Source organism: Gymnoscopelus braueri, assembly GCF_963280865.1.
Source record: "Gymnoscopelus braueri genome assembly, chromosome: 24".
NCBI lineage: Eukaryota > Metazoa > Chordata > Actinopteri > Myctophiformes > Myctophidae > Gymnoscopelus > Gymnoscopelus braueri.
The window spans coordinates 28967244-28985767 of record NC_137626.1 but is presented as its reverse complement, the minus strand read 5'-3'; the positions used below and the strand labels follow the sequence as shown (position 1 = coordinate 28985767).

The window sequence follows — 18524 nt, the reverse complement described above, 5'->3', positions numbered from 1 at the left end:
TCTCTCTCTCTCTCTCTCTCTCTCTCTCGCCCCCCACTCTTTCCTCTATCTCTCTGCCCCCCCCACCACCCTCCCACTCTCTCTCCCCGCGACCGATCGACACTTGCAGCCATTTTACACTGTAAGCCGAACGCACTCACATGTCATGTAGAGTGAGTGTGTGTGAGGCTCATGATCACCTGGACGGAGGGAGGACGCAACAAGCCGATCAGTCCGGTGCGATAAAACTAACGGTCGGTCAAGATGGTGAAGAGGAAAAGCCTGGACGACGCCGACCAGGATCAGTGTGGGAAGGGAATACCGTTCCCCATCCAGACGTTCTTGTGGAGACAGACCAGGTTAGTGTGTGTGTGTGTGTGTGTGTGTGTGTGTGTGTGTGTGTGTGTGTGTGTGTGTGCTCAGTGCAAATTGATAACAGGTGTTTGCCAGTCACTGCCGAAAATAACGAGAGGATCGTCATTTCATCAGCTGTCACTGCACGCCAAAGTCGCCTGTCCGACACCCTTAAAAAAGCATGTTTAACACACAGTTAGGGCGTCCGAATCAAATGCTGTTTGATTGAACGCATGCATATGGATGTCATTGAGGGTGTCAGTCCACTGACACTGCTTGAATTGGACATGGAAGCCGTGGTTCCAAGTTATTAATAATATGCGTCTACTATGACTTTGCAAGGTGATGGATTTTATTGTATTTATTTTATTTTTCTAAATTTAGAGTAGCCAATTATTCTTTTTTTTTATTACCCCTTTTTCTCCCCAATTTAGTCGTTATGCCTATTGATTCCTCCCCACACACATGTTGTCAATGCTGTCATAGTGATGATGTTTGAATATGAATGGAGATTGAGCAGCACACAGATCGTGATGTCACACCTGTAAGGCATGCATTTACCTTGTAACCAGGCCAACAGCACAGCACAGGCTGCTGTGTGGATCTGCTACACAGTGATGACTCACTCCAGGAGACATTAGAGGTCCTCCTGTATAGTCTATGTTCTGCAGTGGTGGAAAAAGTACTCACATCTTTTTACTTAAGTGAAAGTATCAATACCGCAATGTAGAAATGCTCTGTTACAAGTTAAAAGTCCGGAATTCCAAATGTACTTGAGTAAAAGTATAAAAGTATTGGTATAAACAAAGTAGAAAGTACTCATTATGCAGAATGTCCCATTTCACAAGTTTTCAAATGTACAATGTATAAAAATCTTTGCATGTGAGCATTGTGAGCTTGTAGGTCGGCTATTTTCAAATGGCCGAAATATATATTGGTCTGAAGTGGGTAATGTAGGCTATGTTTTGTAATAATAATCTAAATCTATAAAGTAACTGTATGTAAAGTTTTCAAATAATTGTAGTGGAGTCTAGAAGTAAAAGTATTGGAAATTGGAAATACTCCAGTTTAGTAAAAAATACCTCATAATTGTACTTACTGTAAGTACAGTACTTGAGTAAATGTACTTAGTTACACCACTGCCTGTAGGCTTTGTTATGGATTGACATCATAAAGATTAGCATTCAGATACAATGTTCTCATTGTTTTGTAAATAAGTGTCATATTTTTGTCATGTAACATAGAAGCATGTTTTAATTTGTTATAATTCTATCTTTCCAGTGCATTTCTGCGTCCGAAGTTGGGAAAACAGTATGAGGCTTCTTGTGTGGTGAGTCATCTCCATAATGACCATGTCTGTGATGACAGAAAATAATCAGTTTTCACTTTAACACTGCAATCCAACTTATTTGAATTAATAAAACATTTTGTACAATATAAGTAAATGGTAAAATGGACTGCGTTTATATATAGTAGCGCCTTTCTCTAAAGCACTTTACGACGTATTTTACCTTCACACTCGCACTCACACAAGATGGTGGAGGAAACCATGCAAGGCACCAACCTGCTCAACGAGAGCAGGTAGGGGTTCAGTGTCTCAAGTGCTCAAGGCCACTTTGACATGGAGACACAGGGATCGAACCAAGACGGCCAGCCGCTCTACCTCCTGAGCCACTGCCTCCCTCAGACGCAGCAGTGGTTGGAGGTATAGGGTTGGCATCCTTTTAAGGATTTAAAACGATTCCGGTTCCTCAACGATTCCCTCTTAACGGTCCGATTCCTTAACGGTTCCCTTTAACGATTCCTATAGGGGGTTCCAAATGGACCCTAACAGGTCTGTAACTCTTGAGAGTTTACAAATGGAACCAAATGGACCCGGAAGGGTCCATTTGGTTCCATTTGTAAACTCTCAGAGTTATGGTGGTCCTTGAAATTGTTAAGTTTGAGAGCCACTTGTATTGTAATTGTATAGCAGATGTGAAGTCCACATGCCAGCTCTGACAGTGTGATTAAAAACCAGAAACGGTTCCAAATGTGACGGAACCGATTCCGGTTCCTCAATATTTGGATCCGGTTGCTCCGATTTCTCCGGTTCCGGATCCCAACCCTAGTTGGAGTTGGTCTGGTTTGGTCTCTCTACTCTTCCATTGAGAAATGTTGGACCCTGGTGTCGGGTAGGACACCTACTGATTGACAAGTAGTACTGCCTGAAGCTCATAAGCACGATATATATATATATATATATATATATATATATATATATATATATATATATATATCCCCTGGCCAAGTGGGGGTTGCCCCTAGAGACTGATTGGTGGATGTTTTTGGTCTCTCCCAACGCGAGAGGCCTGGGATTGAATCCCCCGGATAGAAAATAAAACATACACATTACAGCTTTAATGCACCTGCAAATCAAGCATGCACTAGATTCCGTATTTAGCAAATGAGTTCCCCTTCATGTTTCCTCCTGTTGCCTGTGGGAGGGGGGGGGGGGGGGGGTGGAGGCTCAAATCCATTAAAGGCATCTTCACATCCCTTTGGATCTAATTCTAAACAAAGCTGCCACTGTTGTTGCTCCCAGATGCATGGCCTCGCTTGGGGCGATGTGGGACCTTTAACTCCCAAGAGGGAGGCTTTGGTTTCTGTCTGATGTCTTCCTCTCTCTCTCTCTCTCTCTCTCTCTCTCTCTCTCTCTGGCTGTCTCCCCAGTCTTTTGAGCGTGTGCTGGTGGAGAATAAGCTCCACGGCCTGTCCCCAGCCCTGTCAGAGGCTATCCAGAGTATCTCTCGCTGGGAACTGGTCCAGGCAGCCCTTCCACATGTTCTCCACTGTACCTCCATTCTCCTGTCCAACAGGAACAAGCTAGGTGAGAACACACACTTACATCTTAAGGCATTTAGATGACATTCAGACATTTTTCACAATGAATTACAATGAGCGATCGCGTCTGTCTCAAAGACGTTTAAAAGACCATAACCGGTGGCAATACATATCATTGTCTATTCAGACCTTCAGTCCTACAGAGTATTGTATATTTTACATAACAGGGTTTATTTTTAAATTTAGCATTTTGTTTACATTTACATTTTCACCCAAGTCATTAAAACCTTATCGAATTTACTGAATTATTGAGTCAATGTAAGCTAAACATTATTGCACACTTAATAAATCATGAGCGTTTGAATTTCATTCATAAATAATGTTTTCCTCCGGGTATTATTGATGGGGGCTTCAAATCAATAATAAACACTTTAAAAATGCAGCAGTACCGTAAATTTGACACAACATAACCTCGCAATGACACTTAGAGTGTTGGAAGAGTGGAAGACCTACAGTTACCTCAACCAGGTTTCAAGTTACTGTACAACTACATTATGCTTTGGAAAAAGGTCGTCAGTGAGTACTGTATACTAGGAGTCATAGTTAAAGGCTTAAATATGCCAGACCACTGGGCACATGGCTGTGTTGGTGACTGCAACTTTGGCATAAAGGATGGTCTCTGTCTCTGGAAGCCATTTGGCCGCTGATCACAGTTATGTAACACATGCACAGCTAAGAGCTACAACACAATATCCTACTGTCAATGCATACATGAAGACATTAGATTCACATATGAAAATATAGACACTGTCACATATAGTACTTGGACATTATAATATTATGTCCAAGTACTGCATGTGACAGTGTCTATATTTTGTGTATATTATGCACATACACCCACGCCCCAGCAGGAGTCCTCAATTCTTCATTAAATGTCAGCCAACTCTAACCCTTGACCTTTGCCCTCTGACAGGCAGTGGTGGAAAGTTACTGAGTACATTTACTTAAATACTGTACTTAAGTAAAAAAAGAAAAAAAAGGTACTTTTACTTTACTACCTCTCAGAGGTAAATATTGTATTTTTAACCCCCTAATGTAGTTACTCTGGCTATTCGAAAATAGCCGATCTACAAGCTCACAATGTGTCGCAACATGATCTGTTGTGAGCTTGTAGATCTGCTATTTTCAAATGATTTTTTTTTATATAGGCCTTTCATAATGAGTATTTTACTTTGGTACTTTACAGTAGGCATATTTCGACGGCAATACTTAAAAAAAAACTTTTACTCAAGTAAATGTTTTACTGCTTTTACTTGTAACAGAGTATTTCTATATTGACGTATTGCTACTTCAACTTAGCCCATTAAAACCGTCATTGTTTTTAGTGTTGGCTATTCAAAAAATAGCAGATCTACAAGCTCACAGCGAGCTTGTACATTTGCTATTTTTGAATATTTTAGAAAAAATCTTGAAAGTGTTTGAAAAAAATATCTGAGTACTTCTTCCACCACTGCTCACACACACAGGGCACCAGGACAAGCTGGGAGTGGCGGAGACCAAGCTGCTCCACACCCTCCACTGGATGCTGCTGGAGGCCGCCCAGGACTGCAACCAGGAGCCCAGCCTGGGCCACGCCTGGTCGGCCGGCAGCAGCAGCAGCGGCTTCCTCCAGCAGCCCGTGGGGAACCAGGGGTCCTCGCCGGGGGCCCCGCCGGGCTCCTGCTCGGGCTCGGCCCTGGGCGGCTCGGGCTCGGGGGGACCCGGCCGGCACAGCGAGTCCCTGCTGGAAGAGGACGAGCAAGCCCGCGCCAAGCTGTTCAACAAGAGCATGGTCACCGTGGAGCTGTTTGTGTTCCTGTTCGCCCCTCTCATTCACCGCATTAAGGTCGGTGGTGCATCGCGGGCGTATTAAGTGAGATGCAGTTATAAACGGGCACTCGTTTTAACCCATTAAGACCTGGGGCCGATTCTACAAAATGCCTTCTAAATCGGAAGTTCTCACACTTTCAAGATTTTTCAAAAATAGCAGAGCACGCAGCGCGGCACGAAGTGACACGGTGTGAGCTTGTACATCTGCTATTTTTGAATAGCCAACGCTAAAATCTAAAATGACGCAGATTTGGTCACATTAAGTGCACATTAATTATACTAGGAAATGAACTCGTATTGATTTTCATCTTGCAAATACACACACACACACACACACACACACACACACACACACACACACACACACTTTCTCTCTGCCCCTATTGATCTCTGTGTGTAAACAGATGGAAGGGCTTGGTTTCACTACCCAGGGGATTGCTCTGTTTGCCTGCTGTGCCACAAATTATGTTTTGAGTGAAAACACAGCGAGAACAGGTTCATGATCCTAAGTTCATAATGAGATCCCGGGATATTGTGTATGTTTTTTAAATAATTGCTTTTCAGATTTAATGATAACTCCTATATGCAATTGGCTTCATGTTGTTCCTTACAGGAGTCTGACCTGACCTTCCGATTGGCCAGCGGTTTGGTCATATGGCAGCCAATGTGGGAGCACCGCATGCCCGATGTCCCTGCCTTTTCAGCTCTCATCAAACCTGTCAGAAATATCGTGACAGGTAAAAAGACCCACTCTACCAAAAATCATGTTTTTTGTGTGGTTAATGTAATGAACTAATAGAGGGTGTTTGTGTAGTATGATGTCACACCAACCAAAGCTCATCAAAGACAAGCATAAACACCTGGTATGCAGCCTCTGATTGTCCAACAGAACATACCAGGTGTTTATGCTTGTCTTTGATGAGGCTTTGGTTGTGTGACATGGACGTCACGCTACCATCTGTTCATGTGCCCTGAGTCAAGCCAGTTTTCAGTGGCTGCGGGTACATGGACCATCATGTATTCATTCAGAATGAATTCATTCCGAATGAACTCATTCCGAATAGAGGAATCTGTTCCACTCACCTGTTTACATGGGACCTGAATAAAAGTATTCCTCGTTTACATGACCAAAGCATTCATTCGTAATATAACTTTTGACATGCGCAAAGTGGTTCCCGCCTACGCCCGGGCATGGACCAGGGGCCACTACCCGGAGCAGAGCTTCCCCTGGTGGGCATGGGAGGAGGCAATGAATAGCCCCCTTGTGCCTCCGCGGCGGAGGTCTGTCGGTCGTAGACAGGCCGGTAAGCAACGCACCGACTCCTGGCCAGGCAGCGTTGTATGCGGTACAAGCCTGTGTTCCTTTGTTATCGCCGTTTTAATGCAAAAGTAGCAGATCTACAAGTTCAGACCAGTTTATTTTTTTGTATTGGTACCAGACACGGTAAAACGTAGGCTAGCCTATACTATTTGTCACATTTCTCATGTAGGTACGATGACGTCATCGCGCATTCGCACATGGTCATTATAATAATAAATCATAATACATAAACACCGGACTGCTCATGGTCATTATAATAATAAATGGAGAGAGAGAGAGAGCAACACTACAGTCTATGAAACAAGGCACGCTCATTTATGGCAAAAGTACAAAAAGTATTGGCATCAAAATATACTTAAGTAGAAAGTATAAGCTACTCATTATGCCGAGTGTCACGTTTTTCTTGTATTATTATGAAAAAGCTTTGAAACATGCTGTAACTCATTCACTGTGACGAAAACCCTCTTTCTGCGCCGAGTAGCGCGCGGTGCGCACACGGAGAATGCGGAGTCTGTCGCCCTAAAACACAATCGCCCCGGGTCAAAATCCAGCGACCATGGAGCGGCCGGGATGGCCCGCTCAAAAGGTGCGTGGGGCGTAGTGTTTTGGGACGACCGTTCCGGCTGCCCATGTAATGAATTGATTAAGTAAAACTCATCTGTTTTCGCTGCAGCTGCGCCCTAATAATGTAGTTTTCATTTATTTTTGTTCACGTATGCTATTAAAACAATGCAGCTATTGCAGTATTGGGCCTTAACATGTGATTAAAAATGTATACGTATTTGGCCCCTCATATATAAAATAAATGTAAAATCTGATTTAAAATTGAAACTTGCAGCTGATCAATGCGTTTCTGCGTTTACGTGTGGACAGGGATTTAAAAAAAAAAATCTTTGTCATGTGGCCAGGGATTCTTTTTAAAAACTGAGGACTAAAATACCCGTTTAGAAAAAGATCCATATAAGTGTAGCCTAGGCCAGCAATCCTTGGAGCGTCCGTTCTCCTGGACAAGTCTGGGCTTAACCATGGCTTATTAAATGACGCTATAGAATAGAATCATTCATTTTATCCCGCAGGAGCGACCGTGGCCGAATTAGAGATTTGATAGGTCATTTTTGGACAATTCTGACAGCACTATAAGCACGGACATGCGCAAAGGAATGCATGTATTCCAAACAGAGAGGAGCGTTCGGAATAAAGTGTTTACATGGTCAATTCCGATTGGTATATCCCGATTCAAACGGTCTATACCACCCCTCCTAACCCGAATGAAAATTCATTCGGGTCAGACTGGAATGGAATATTCTATTCCAATTGAGGTGTTTACATGAGCATTTCTATTCTGAATGAATTCATCCATTCATTCATTCCGAATAGAAGTGTATTCATTCCGAATGAAACTGTCCATGTACCCGCAGCCAGTGAGTGCTTATCTGAAAACCATATTCGGGTTGTAAAACAAAACGTTTAGCAATATGCAGAGCGCAAGAAACCACCATGGTTTCAAGTTTCAAAAACACATTAACCACACACAAACTTTGGTGGAGTTTAAAATACTATATATAACTGAAGCTGCTTGTTGAGAGATGTTTTGATTATGTCCATTGTATCATTTCTAAATATACCACAGTGACGCTTAGTCTTCAATGGCTAGTTTCCAAGTGTGGCTACTGTAAATGCATTCTTCTAATCTGCTCCAATTGCTTCTCTTGCAACCCCTCTATTCATTCTGAAGATCTGTAATTGAATCTAAGCTCTGCTTATTGTCCACAGCCAAGAGAAACTCTCCGGTCAACAAACAGTGCAGCCCCTGTGGGTCTGGCAACCCGGGTCCCATGGTGAGTGCATGTGTTAAGTCTGATTTGTGCACCAAAAATAGCTGATCAACAAGCTCACACCGCGTCGCAGCCCGATGCATTGTCAGCTTGTAGATCAGCTATTTTTGGTGCGCGACAACCAACTATAAATCAGGCATTGCAGCTTAGCTGCTGTCAGATCTAGCAACTATGATTGAATGTGTTCCAAGCAGAAGACAGATACATCCGCCCTTCCCCCCGTCTCCCATTCCACCTAATATTCATTAGCACCATGCAGCCATCCGGGAGAACATCGCTAGCCAGGCTCCTCTATAACACCAATCCCTCACCATTACCAGGGGTTCCCAAACCTTTCCATGCCAAGGACCCCCAAATAGCCATAGCCTCTGGCTGCGCCCCCCCCATTGTAAAATGGATACAATATATATATATATATATATATATATATATATATATGTAAATGAAAATAGCCCACCTACAAGCTCACAACATGTTGCATTGTGACGTTTTGTGAGCTTGTAGAGCTCTTTTTATGACATGCTTCAAATCTTTATGTATGCAATTATCTTCTTTTTTTCTTTTACCCCATTTTTAAATCCTTTTCAATTGGCCCCGCTGGCACCCCCTGGGGTGCCCCCACTTTGAAAACCACTGGATTATTAGACTGCATTTGATTAATTAAATGTCTGTCCCCTTCTCTCTCTGTCTCTCTTCCTCTCCGTCTCTCTCATTCCCTGTCTTTCTTCCTCCCTGTCTCTCTCCATCTCTCTCGTTCCCTGTCTTTCTTCCTCTCTGTCTTTCTCTCTTGCTCCCACAGGGGTTCCAGGTGGTTTGCGAAGCCGCCCAATCGGATTCCTCCTCCCCCGGGGCTGGGGATCAGAGCTGTCGTCGTGGTAACTCTGTGGAAAAAGGCGGCCCCTCCCAACAGCCTCCGATGGTCAAGGGGCTCTCCAAGAAGAAGTGAGCGACGTTTAATAATCAATTCACCATGCATGTCGATATAATTCATCAGCATGACAGCCATGTGTATGTGGATCATACGTATATACGTCCTGTTTAGCCTTCTGGAGATGTAGTTCAGCAAAACATTGCAGATGGGAGATGTACACTTGGCTAATTCTATGATGTACTAATGTTGAGGGTGTGCATGTGTTGGTTGGGGACCGCCAGAATTCACTGTCCAGTCTTCTTAACCACCAAGTATAATAGTCCCCCGGGGTTTATTCTTGGTCCCCTCCTTTTTGCGGCATGGCTCTGAAAGAGGTATCCCTCAATAAGAGAGACCCTCTTACTGTATAGAGGGATACCTCTATTTGTATCTAAATAACATACTGTACATAGCATTATGTGAACAAGTAACCAACATTCATCTGCATGGTATAAGCATTTATACAAGGAAATAGGTGCTAGGGGGTGAGGTAGAGTCTGAAGAGGTGAGAGTTTGGAGTGCGGTGTGAAATGGGCAGTGAGTCTGCAGTCCTGGCTAAGGGGTGAAGTCATTCCACAGCTTTGGAGTCAGGATGTTTCTCAGGATGCTTGGAGCGTTGGCCAGGTTGTCGTAGGGAAGGGAGGGCCAGACGTCTGGTGTTTGCTCATTGAACTGCGTGGCTGGATCATATCCTGCAAGTAGGGAGGGGGGGGGGGGGGGTTCCATGCCCCCTTGTGCAGATTCTGAATCTGCTTTTAAAAGTACCCGTGATATTTAACGTCTGATCTTGTGTAAATGTCAGATGCTACAGTAGATGTGCAGAGGCTGGTGACCACAACGTTCATTCCCCTAAGGCATCTCGCAGTTAAGATTCTCTGTCTCACTTGATCAGTGGAACAAATATGATTAAGTGCCAAGATCCTTTTCGTGGCAAAAAAACCCTATCCCCCAGAAACCCTCACTCAGGAAATGATTTCAATGCAGTTAATCAGTGATGTGAAACAAGATGCATGCTGCACGTTGTAGTGCAGTGGTTCGTCAATGATCTGCCGTTCTTAGACCAGAGCCGGTGCAATCCTCTTGTAGGGATGGTCTAATGCAGTGGTTCTCAAAGTGTGGTCCAGGTACCCTCTGGGTTCCTTGGGGGGGTTTCAAATGGACCCTTACGGGTCTGTAACTCTCAGAGTGTACTGTACAAATGGTTCCACTTGTACACTCTCTCAGTTATGCGTGTCCTTAAAATGTAAGGTTTGAGAACCACTCGTCTAATGTTCCCTTCTGTGGTGTCGTCTGCCAAGGATAGTATAAAGCAGCTTAGATCACTAGTGCGTTGTCGTAGCCTGTGCTGTAGGATTCATTCTCCCTGCCTTCCCCTGTGTGATGTGTTGCTGCAGGCGAGTCTGTGTTCTTAGTCAGCATGCACACTGTAGCACTCACTTCTACTTGCAGGTGGAACTGAGGGAACAGAGGGAAGTGGACTCATACTGTATTTATGTCACGGTCACACATATACGTCAGAAGAATGTCAATGTTCACTTCCATTCTATGGGAACTGAAAGAGCTTCCTGTCATGTTGGTGCATTGCGGACAATTGTGTGGAGTTCAGCATTGGTGATCTTTTACTGGGTGTCACTGTCAACCAATAGGAAATAAGCGAGTGGTTGACCCCACTCAGCGAGCTTTTTGCTTGTAGTTTTCTACCCTTTAAAGTAGAGAGAGAGTACACACGTACTCGCCGGGAGGGGAGGAGCAAACGCATGCCGAGGCATCGGGCAAGTCAATCGCCCATGTTGCCTTGTGGATTGTGGTTAGTGCCGGTTTTCCGTTCTGTACTTACGTTGGAGTGTTTGGCTCACTGAACGAAAACAAAAGCGAAATGCCTGCCAAGTGCGGTCAACCATGGCATTCTTTACCTATTGGTTGATGCCTGGTCAAAGTTCACCAATGTTGAACTCCATTGAACCATATGACAGTAACTAAGAGTCAGGAGATGTTGTTCATAAGCTCACATGAACACACACACAGCTCAGGAGGTAGAGCGGCCCCTTCTGAACCAGAAGGTTCACGGTTCAATCCCCAGCTCCCCCGGTTTAGTTGATGTGTCCTTGAGAAAGACACTGTTCTTGATGAGCAGGTTTGATGTGCCTTGCATGGTTTCCTCCGCCATCGGTGTATGTATGTGTGACTGGGTGAATGTAATGCACATTGTAAAGCGCTTTGCATAATGGTGCTATATAAATGCACCATTTACCATTGTTACACACACACTGAACCAAGGTAATTATGCAGAAGTAATGTGCTGGAAGGAATGACTATATTGGCAGTGTCCCTGGCCTGGCATGACATGTCCTGGCTTGGCTGGGTTCAGTTTGCCCAGGGACAGCCTGGCATCACTCAGCCTTCACACTGCAGACTTGTAGCCTGTCTGGGGAAATGGGAATCCTGTAACTTGAGCACAGATTGAAGAAAATGCAATATTGAGTGTTTATCTTCTTGTACTCCATGTAGGTGGAGTTGTGTGGTATTTCAAGATAGCCCAGCTAGAGCCTGAATCATCCTTAGTGGGCCGAAAAGGATACAGGGACTTGCGCGCACGCGTGCGTGTGTGTATGTGTGTGTGTGCACACGCTTGTTCCTGTGTGGGTGGGAAGAAGAAGTTGAGCCATCCATCAGTCCTTTTAAACCAATCACACTTCTTTTCAGAAACGCCATGCTGCAACAAGGGCCTATGCACGCGTGAGCGCACACACACACACACACACACACACACACACACACACACACACACACACACACACACACACACACACACACACACACACACACACACACACACACACACATATATATATATATATATATATATACACACACACACACCCCGTTTTAAGAGCTAATGTGGGGGCCCCATATCAAGGTTTCATTCTACAAGACAACAGACAACCGCATTATCTTTGAAGATTTGCATTGTACTGTCAATGGCATTGTGCGTTCTCGAGCACAATTTCATCTTGCGCCAGCTATTCATGTCGGCACGGTGCATATTTGACACCAGTCTGCGTTACATGAGCCATTTTCTTTCAAAAATGATCTGATGATACTGTAGATGAGCCCTGATTTAAACATCTGATTTACGGTTTTACTCTACATGATATTAGACTGTTTCTGACATTCACAAATAAACCAACAGTTTTATTAGAATATGATAAGGTACCACTGCACTTCTGTTATCCTATATTAAAATTGGCATAAGGACAAGGACTGACAGATACAGAGGTCTGCTATATCAGTCGGATTGGCGGTGTGACGTAGGTAAATAAATAGGCAGAGGCGAGTCCAGGATGAAGACGAATACATCACAGAAAGTCTGCGACAGAGCCTGCTGTTCCAACAAGCTAAACTCTAAAGCTAAATTCTATCATTTTGAATGGAAAATAATCATCATCACTTCCCCTTGTCTATGACATATTCTGCTGATACAGGCTTTGAGCTGAGGGCTAGAGATGGGCTAGAGAAGAGTAATGATTGAGGCTATGTGAATAATGTTGACATGATTTGAAATATGACAACGTTTCACTGTCTATTGGGCTGCTTTCTGCGTGTGGCAAATGCGCTCTGAAAAAAGCTGCTGGTGGGAACAGTTCTGCATATAAAACAATGTAATGCTCACACATCTACGGGTTTTGGTGCGTCAGTGACTTAGGGGGTGGGGGGGGGCCCGACTGACGGTCAGTGATTGAGTGGGGCCCGTTGCAGGGTGAAACATAGCTAAGGCCACCACTGTGCGCGCACGCACGCACACGCACACACACACACATTCCCCTGTTCCCCAGCTCTCTCCTCTGCCTCATTTAATTTCCAGTGGCGTACAGTAGCATGTCAGGGTTTTTAAGCCAGTCACATGGCTGTGCAAAGGCAAAGAGCTTTATCTCCATTGTTTCTCGGTGTGCACTCAACAAAGATAGATTAATTGCTTCTCCCTCTTTATGGTGTGAATATTTGTGTGTGTGTGTGTGTGTGTGTGTGTGTGTGTGTGTGTGTGTGTGTGTGTGTGTGTGTGTGTGTGTGTGTGTGTGTGTGTGTGTGTGTGTGTGTGTGTGTGTGTGTGTGTGTGTGTGTGTGTGTGTGTGTGTGTGTGTGTGTGTGTGTGTGTGTGCGCTCTTGCATTTTTGGCAACAGCATTCCCCTAGAGAACAGTAATGAGAAAGAAGGCCAATACAAACTGAGTAAGATAAAGACCAGAGACAAAATGTAAACAACTCTGACTGCAGATTATGAGAGAGACTTGCGAGACATGAAACACAAATTGTGAAACTAAGTTATTTGCATGATAATACAGAAACACCACTGCTACCATCAGTCACCACCATTGCTACTATTATTTCAGCCTTATTATTATGCGACTAGTACCTTTCATTAAAACACGTTTTTGAAGTGGCAACTATTACTATAGCATACAAGGCCTTAACAATATGTGAATTTCAGGCTGTAAGTCGCAATTATATATATTAGGGACAGAAAATCACAGTTGAACATAATGTAATTAGTATTGTACTCAAATTTGCTTTTTTTAGCCTAAATCTTTTTTTAAATCCATACTCTTCTCAATCTTTGCAAATTCTGGAGAAATATTGACCATATCAATATTTGTAAAGTACATCATATTTTAGGCTGAGAGAGCGTTTATGCACTGTCTGGAAAACACTTTAAAGAGCACGGTGTGGAAAACAATCACAAATTGTTCATAACACATTCATTGAATATCAGCATGTTACAATTCTATGAACACATTTTAAGTCTACAATGCTGGCAGTGGCCAGTAAAGCTCAACGTCATGCTGTGCACTTTAATCAGCAAGTCGCAAACTAGGGAACTGTAGTGGTATCCAACCTGCAGTACAGTAAAAAAAAAAAAAGAACGTGTGCAGGAAGACACATAGACATGACCTTACAAAGTAATCAAATTTGCCGGAGCACAGTTCCAGGAATAGGAGGGCTTGCGTACCATGGACAGCGTCAAACCAGTGACTGTGGACTGGACACGGAGCTAATAGTCTATTTAACCACATGAACACTAGCGTCCCTGTTCAAGGCAAACATTCTGTGAAAATAGCAGATTTTCAGTGTAGTGTTTGGCAAAGGTTTCTGTGAAATGATTTGGTGTAGAAGGGAATAATCAGCAGACCAAGTGTAGAGCCCTGGGCAATGGGGGACCCCATTCAGCTAAATATATACCATAGGGTTCAAGTGGTTCAAGTGGATTCAGAGTGGGCGCATCTTAATCATCAGAACCACTCAATGTTCTACAGTGGAGTCAAAGCTGTCAGCTTCCTAATAGCCTTCTAATTTATTTGTATTGTTATTATTCTGCATATTTCTGCCAGATTCTTCCAGTGTCTCTGTTACTCCCACATGCGCGAGCTGACCTCGCTATGCCACTGGCAACAGTGGAAATCACACCCACGCCACACCCGATCATGTTGGGCTTCACGGGAATCCTGTGGGAGTGCGGGGTGGGGGGCTGAGTGCTAACCTCGCGTCACCAGGCTTTCCTCATTCTAAAACTGAGCCATGTGATCCAGTTTAGAAAAAAGGTTAAAAAAAAAAACAGACAATCGTATTCCGGTGGTGTATACCGGTTGGTGTCACATTGTTTTTGTTCCCCACATAATGCGAATCAATTAGTTTAGTCTCGCTAGTCAGGCTACGAGTTAGAATAAAATATACCAAACGATTATTATACCAAAAGAAACAAAACGATTATTTCAAATTAAACGCATTTTAAACTAGGGGAATCATTTTGGAGGGTGGGTTCCGGCCGCCTGATGACGTACAGTTGTTTCCGCTCCAGACCGGATCAGAAACCCGAAAATTGTATCGATCCCAGGCTACTGTAGTGCGGGTCTCTACTGTAGTGGCTTTCAAGGACCCCCAGTTTGATAAAAAAAAAATTAAAAAAATCTCTGGGATCCCAATCTACACTGTAAAATCCTCAGTGTTAATTAGATGCTCAAAGTGCACAAATGAAACCAAATCCATGTGTACACTCTCTGAGTTACAGACCTCTAACTCCTCAAGGACCCCTGGGGGTCCCCGGTCCACACTTTGATAGCCGCCTGTTCTACTTGGTGGGTGCCTCTTGATAATGCTGCAGCTCTGTGCCGCCGAGTCCCCGTGCTTCGCCCTCCGGCGAACGGACAGCGGTAAAAAAAAAACCTGTGCTCTGCCCGTCAGGCCCTCTGATTAATGCGACCGGTGGCGGCCGCATCACTCGGTGTGCCAATGTCGGACCAACCGCACGGCCCCACCGCCGATGCTGAGGCAGTTTCCATGGCAACCGCTTGCGCTGCTGCTGTGAGTGACGACACATGGATTCGGGGGCTGGGCCAGGGGCGGCTGTCGTCAATCTTGAGTCCATGGCAACCTGACACAACAGTTGGCAGGACACTGTGTGTGTGTGTGTGTGTGTGTGTGTGTGTGTGTGTGCTGGCTAGACAGTGAAACATGATGCAGCCTCTCACCGCTGTACGCTCTCTCAATGATCCATGTGGATATTGATCCATCTCTTCAGGCTCGATTTAATATAATGACCGTGATTAAATGCTTCTCTGTCTCTCACACAACCTTTCTGCTCGTTTCTACCCGATGTGCTCGTTCTCTCTCCCTCTCCCTCCCTCATGGTTATAGCATCAATATCTTTGTAGAGAGGTTGTGGAGTGCAGTGCTCCATATGCTGTAGTCTGCAGTCATCAGCCTCTGACCTTCATCGCTGCTTATTTATAGTGGACTCACGTAGGCTTAGACTCCTCTCTCCTTTCCTCTCTATTTCCCTCAATCTCTATTTTCTCTCCCACCTCGTCCCTCTCTCTCTCTCTCTGTCTCTCTGCGTCTCTCTCTCTCTCTCTCCCCCTCTCTGCTGCTCATTGCTCATGCTGGGGGGGGACTCTGTTCTTTGATGCATTCTTAATAAGGCTGTGCGATGGAGACCGATGATACAGTATTAGTATACAGGAGATGGGAGGAAGAGAGAGCGGCCAGGCCAGTGTTCAGTAGTATCATAAACAATCAGGCCATCAGCTGCTGGTACAAGCTAGTAGATTTTATGTGAATGCGTCCACAGAGGCCCAAACATTTCAATACCGAGCAAGTACACTTTGCTTCACATGTTGAACTTTGATAGAATAGAACCTTTGGTTGTGTTGGTCCAAAATGTTTGGTCATCGTGTGCTTATATGTTGCTTCTGTGCTATGTGAGTGAGACACCAGAAGTAGCAATTCCAATCAGTCTCATTGTGGGCGGCCGTAGCTTAGTGGTTAGAGCAGGGGTGGGCAACTTTGTAGATGGTGAGGGCCACAAAATTTCCTCAATCACTCTGGGGGGCCGCATTGTTTATCGGCAGGGACCCCCCCGTTGGCAAAACGGTCCGGGGGGCGGTGTGCCGGTTCGGACCAAAATGCCAGGGCTGAATTTTGGTCCCAGCCCGCCCCTGTTTATCGGCACTCTCGCCAGTAGTACCCCATTACTCAAAAAGCCCATAATAGTCACATATGTGATAAAGAAGGGATATTAACTATTATTATTTGTTATAACTTTGTTTTTATTTAGCATTTAGTAATGCTTCTATCAACTTACTACAGCTGTACTGCTAAACAAAACTTCACATTCCTGAGTATGCCTTTCAGAGTATTGCTGTAACCTTGGCTTAAAAATATACAAAAATGAACACTAGAATTATAGTTAAAGTTATACAATGCAGAATCCCAAATAACGATTTTTAGCAACCTCTGCTGGTCACTACCGTCACTGCATACAATTTCCGTAATCCTCGATTACCCAGAATTCCATTCGTTTTCACCGGAAGCCGGAAGCGTTTCAAAAAGCGATCTTTTAATTGTTTTATACTATCTACGGATCGTTTCTCTTAGCCAGTGGAGCATTAGTTACCATGAGCTGTGCTTTCTTTTTCTGTTCTTTTTCGATCTTCTAATCCTACATTCTCTTAACATCAGCGTGAGGTTCCTTTTAGTTATTACCGCGATAGTTCCTGGCCAAACAGGAAACCGTTGCGGTAGTTCCTGGGGACGTCGGCCACGACGTCATGACGTTGGCCAGGAACGTCATTTCCCCGGGAAAGTCCCCCCAGTCCACATTCAATAGAAAATATATAAATAAAAGGCTTCCGGGGGTGAAATTCATGGAGTGGGTGTTGTGAAACTTTTGCCACTCACAAAAGATATACAATTTAACTTTAGTTTTGTTGAAAACGTTACCTAGTATTACTTTAATAAGGCTTCTATTAAAATAAACGAGAGCGCGCTCTACTGGTGGACTGTTGTAATTAAAATGGTTCATGGAAAGTTGCATGTTTGGAACAGTTGAAGGCAATAGTTCACCATTTTGGATATGTTTAGATTACTTTGTTTGTCTTTGTGATTTAAAAAAAAAACGTTTGAACTTTTTATTTTTATCTATTTTTTGGCCTGGGGCCGCATTGAGTGACGGTGCGGGCCGCCAGTTGCCCATCCCTGGGTTAGAGAGAGGCCGTCTGGTTATCAGCAGGTCATCGGTTCTCCCCCCGGTCTGTGTCCCTTAGCAAGACACTTAACCCTAACTTCTCCAGTGAGCACTCATCATAACCATCTGAGCAGCGAAGCTGAAAACACAATTTCCTGTGCGATATAAAAAAAACTTTTAGTACATGAACACAAACAAGATTCTGATGCTATATATCTGTTTAACTGGAGCAACATAGATAGGAGGTTTTATATATTGGCAGTTACTGTTTTGTTTACATTCATTTATGTACTAAAAGTGGGATTTTGAGACTTAAATTATATCCAGGTACAACAAGGTTCTTTACCCCCTTTTCTCCCCAATTTAGACGTTATGCCAATTAATTCCACCCCATACACTTCTAATGTGTTGTTTCCGCTGTTGTATCCTGTGGCATTTCTGGCTATCCCTTCATCAGGGATCTCCAAATATGGGCATAAAAGGAACGCAGGCAGGCAGGCAGACAGACAGACAGACAGACAGACAGACAGACAGACAGACAGACAGACACGCCCACATGTTGGCATAATGGAGATCCGGTTGTCCAGAACCGCCGATCTGACCGATATGGACAGATATGGACAGATACTGATGACATCATGGATCTCCATATAATATATGGAGATCCATGATGTCATCAGTATGCCCATATTATGGGCATAAAAGGTACACAGTCTGATAGCTCTGAGAATCTATATAAATACAGCTGAACTGTTTGTAGCTAAATATAAATTAATTAAGCCAAAGGAAGAGATGGAACTTCTAATTCAAAAATTATAAAAATGATTTATTCTTAACAAGACATGTCGAGATAGTTTTGAGATGTTTCTGAGGTTTACACAGCGTATACAAGCATTTACTTTAAATCGCTCTGGATTAA

At 43.9% G+C, this 18524-nt stretch overlaps 1 protein-coding gene across 1 annotated transcript in view; it reads left to right on the top strand.

Annotated features, from left to right (window-relative positions):
- Window positions 1-243: 243 nt before the first annotated feature.
- unc80 (unc-80 homolog (C. elegans)) overlaps window positions 244-18524 on the top strand; it is a gene marked incomplete at both ends in the record, with an annotated part of 80200 nt that continues 61919 nt past the window's right edge. The window contains 7 exon segments of the mRNA XM_080422460.1: window positions 244-338; window positions 1615-1663; window positions 3046-3202; window positions 4683-5041; window positions 5639-5762; window positions 8120-8184; window positions 8981-9123. Coding sequence (XP_080278586.1) covers window positions 244-338; window positions 1615-1663; window positions 3046-3202; window positions 4683-5041; window positions 5639-5762; window positions 8120-8184; window positions 8981-9123 — 992 coding nt within the window.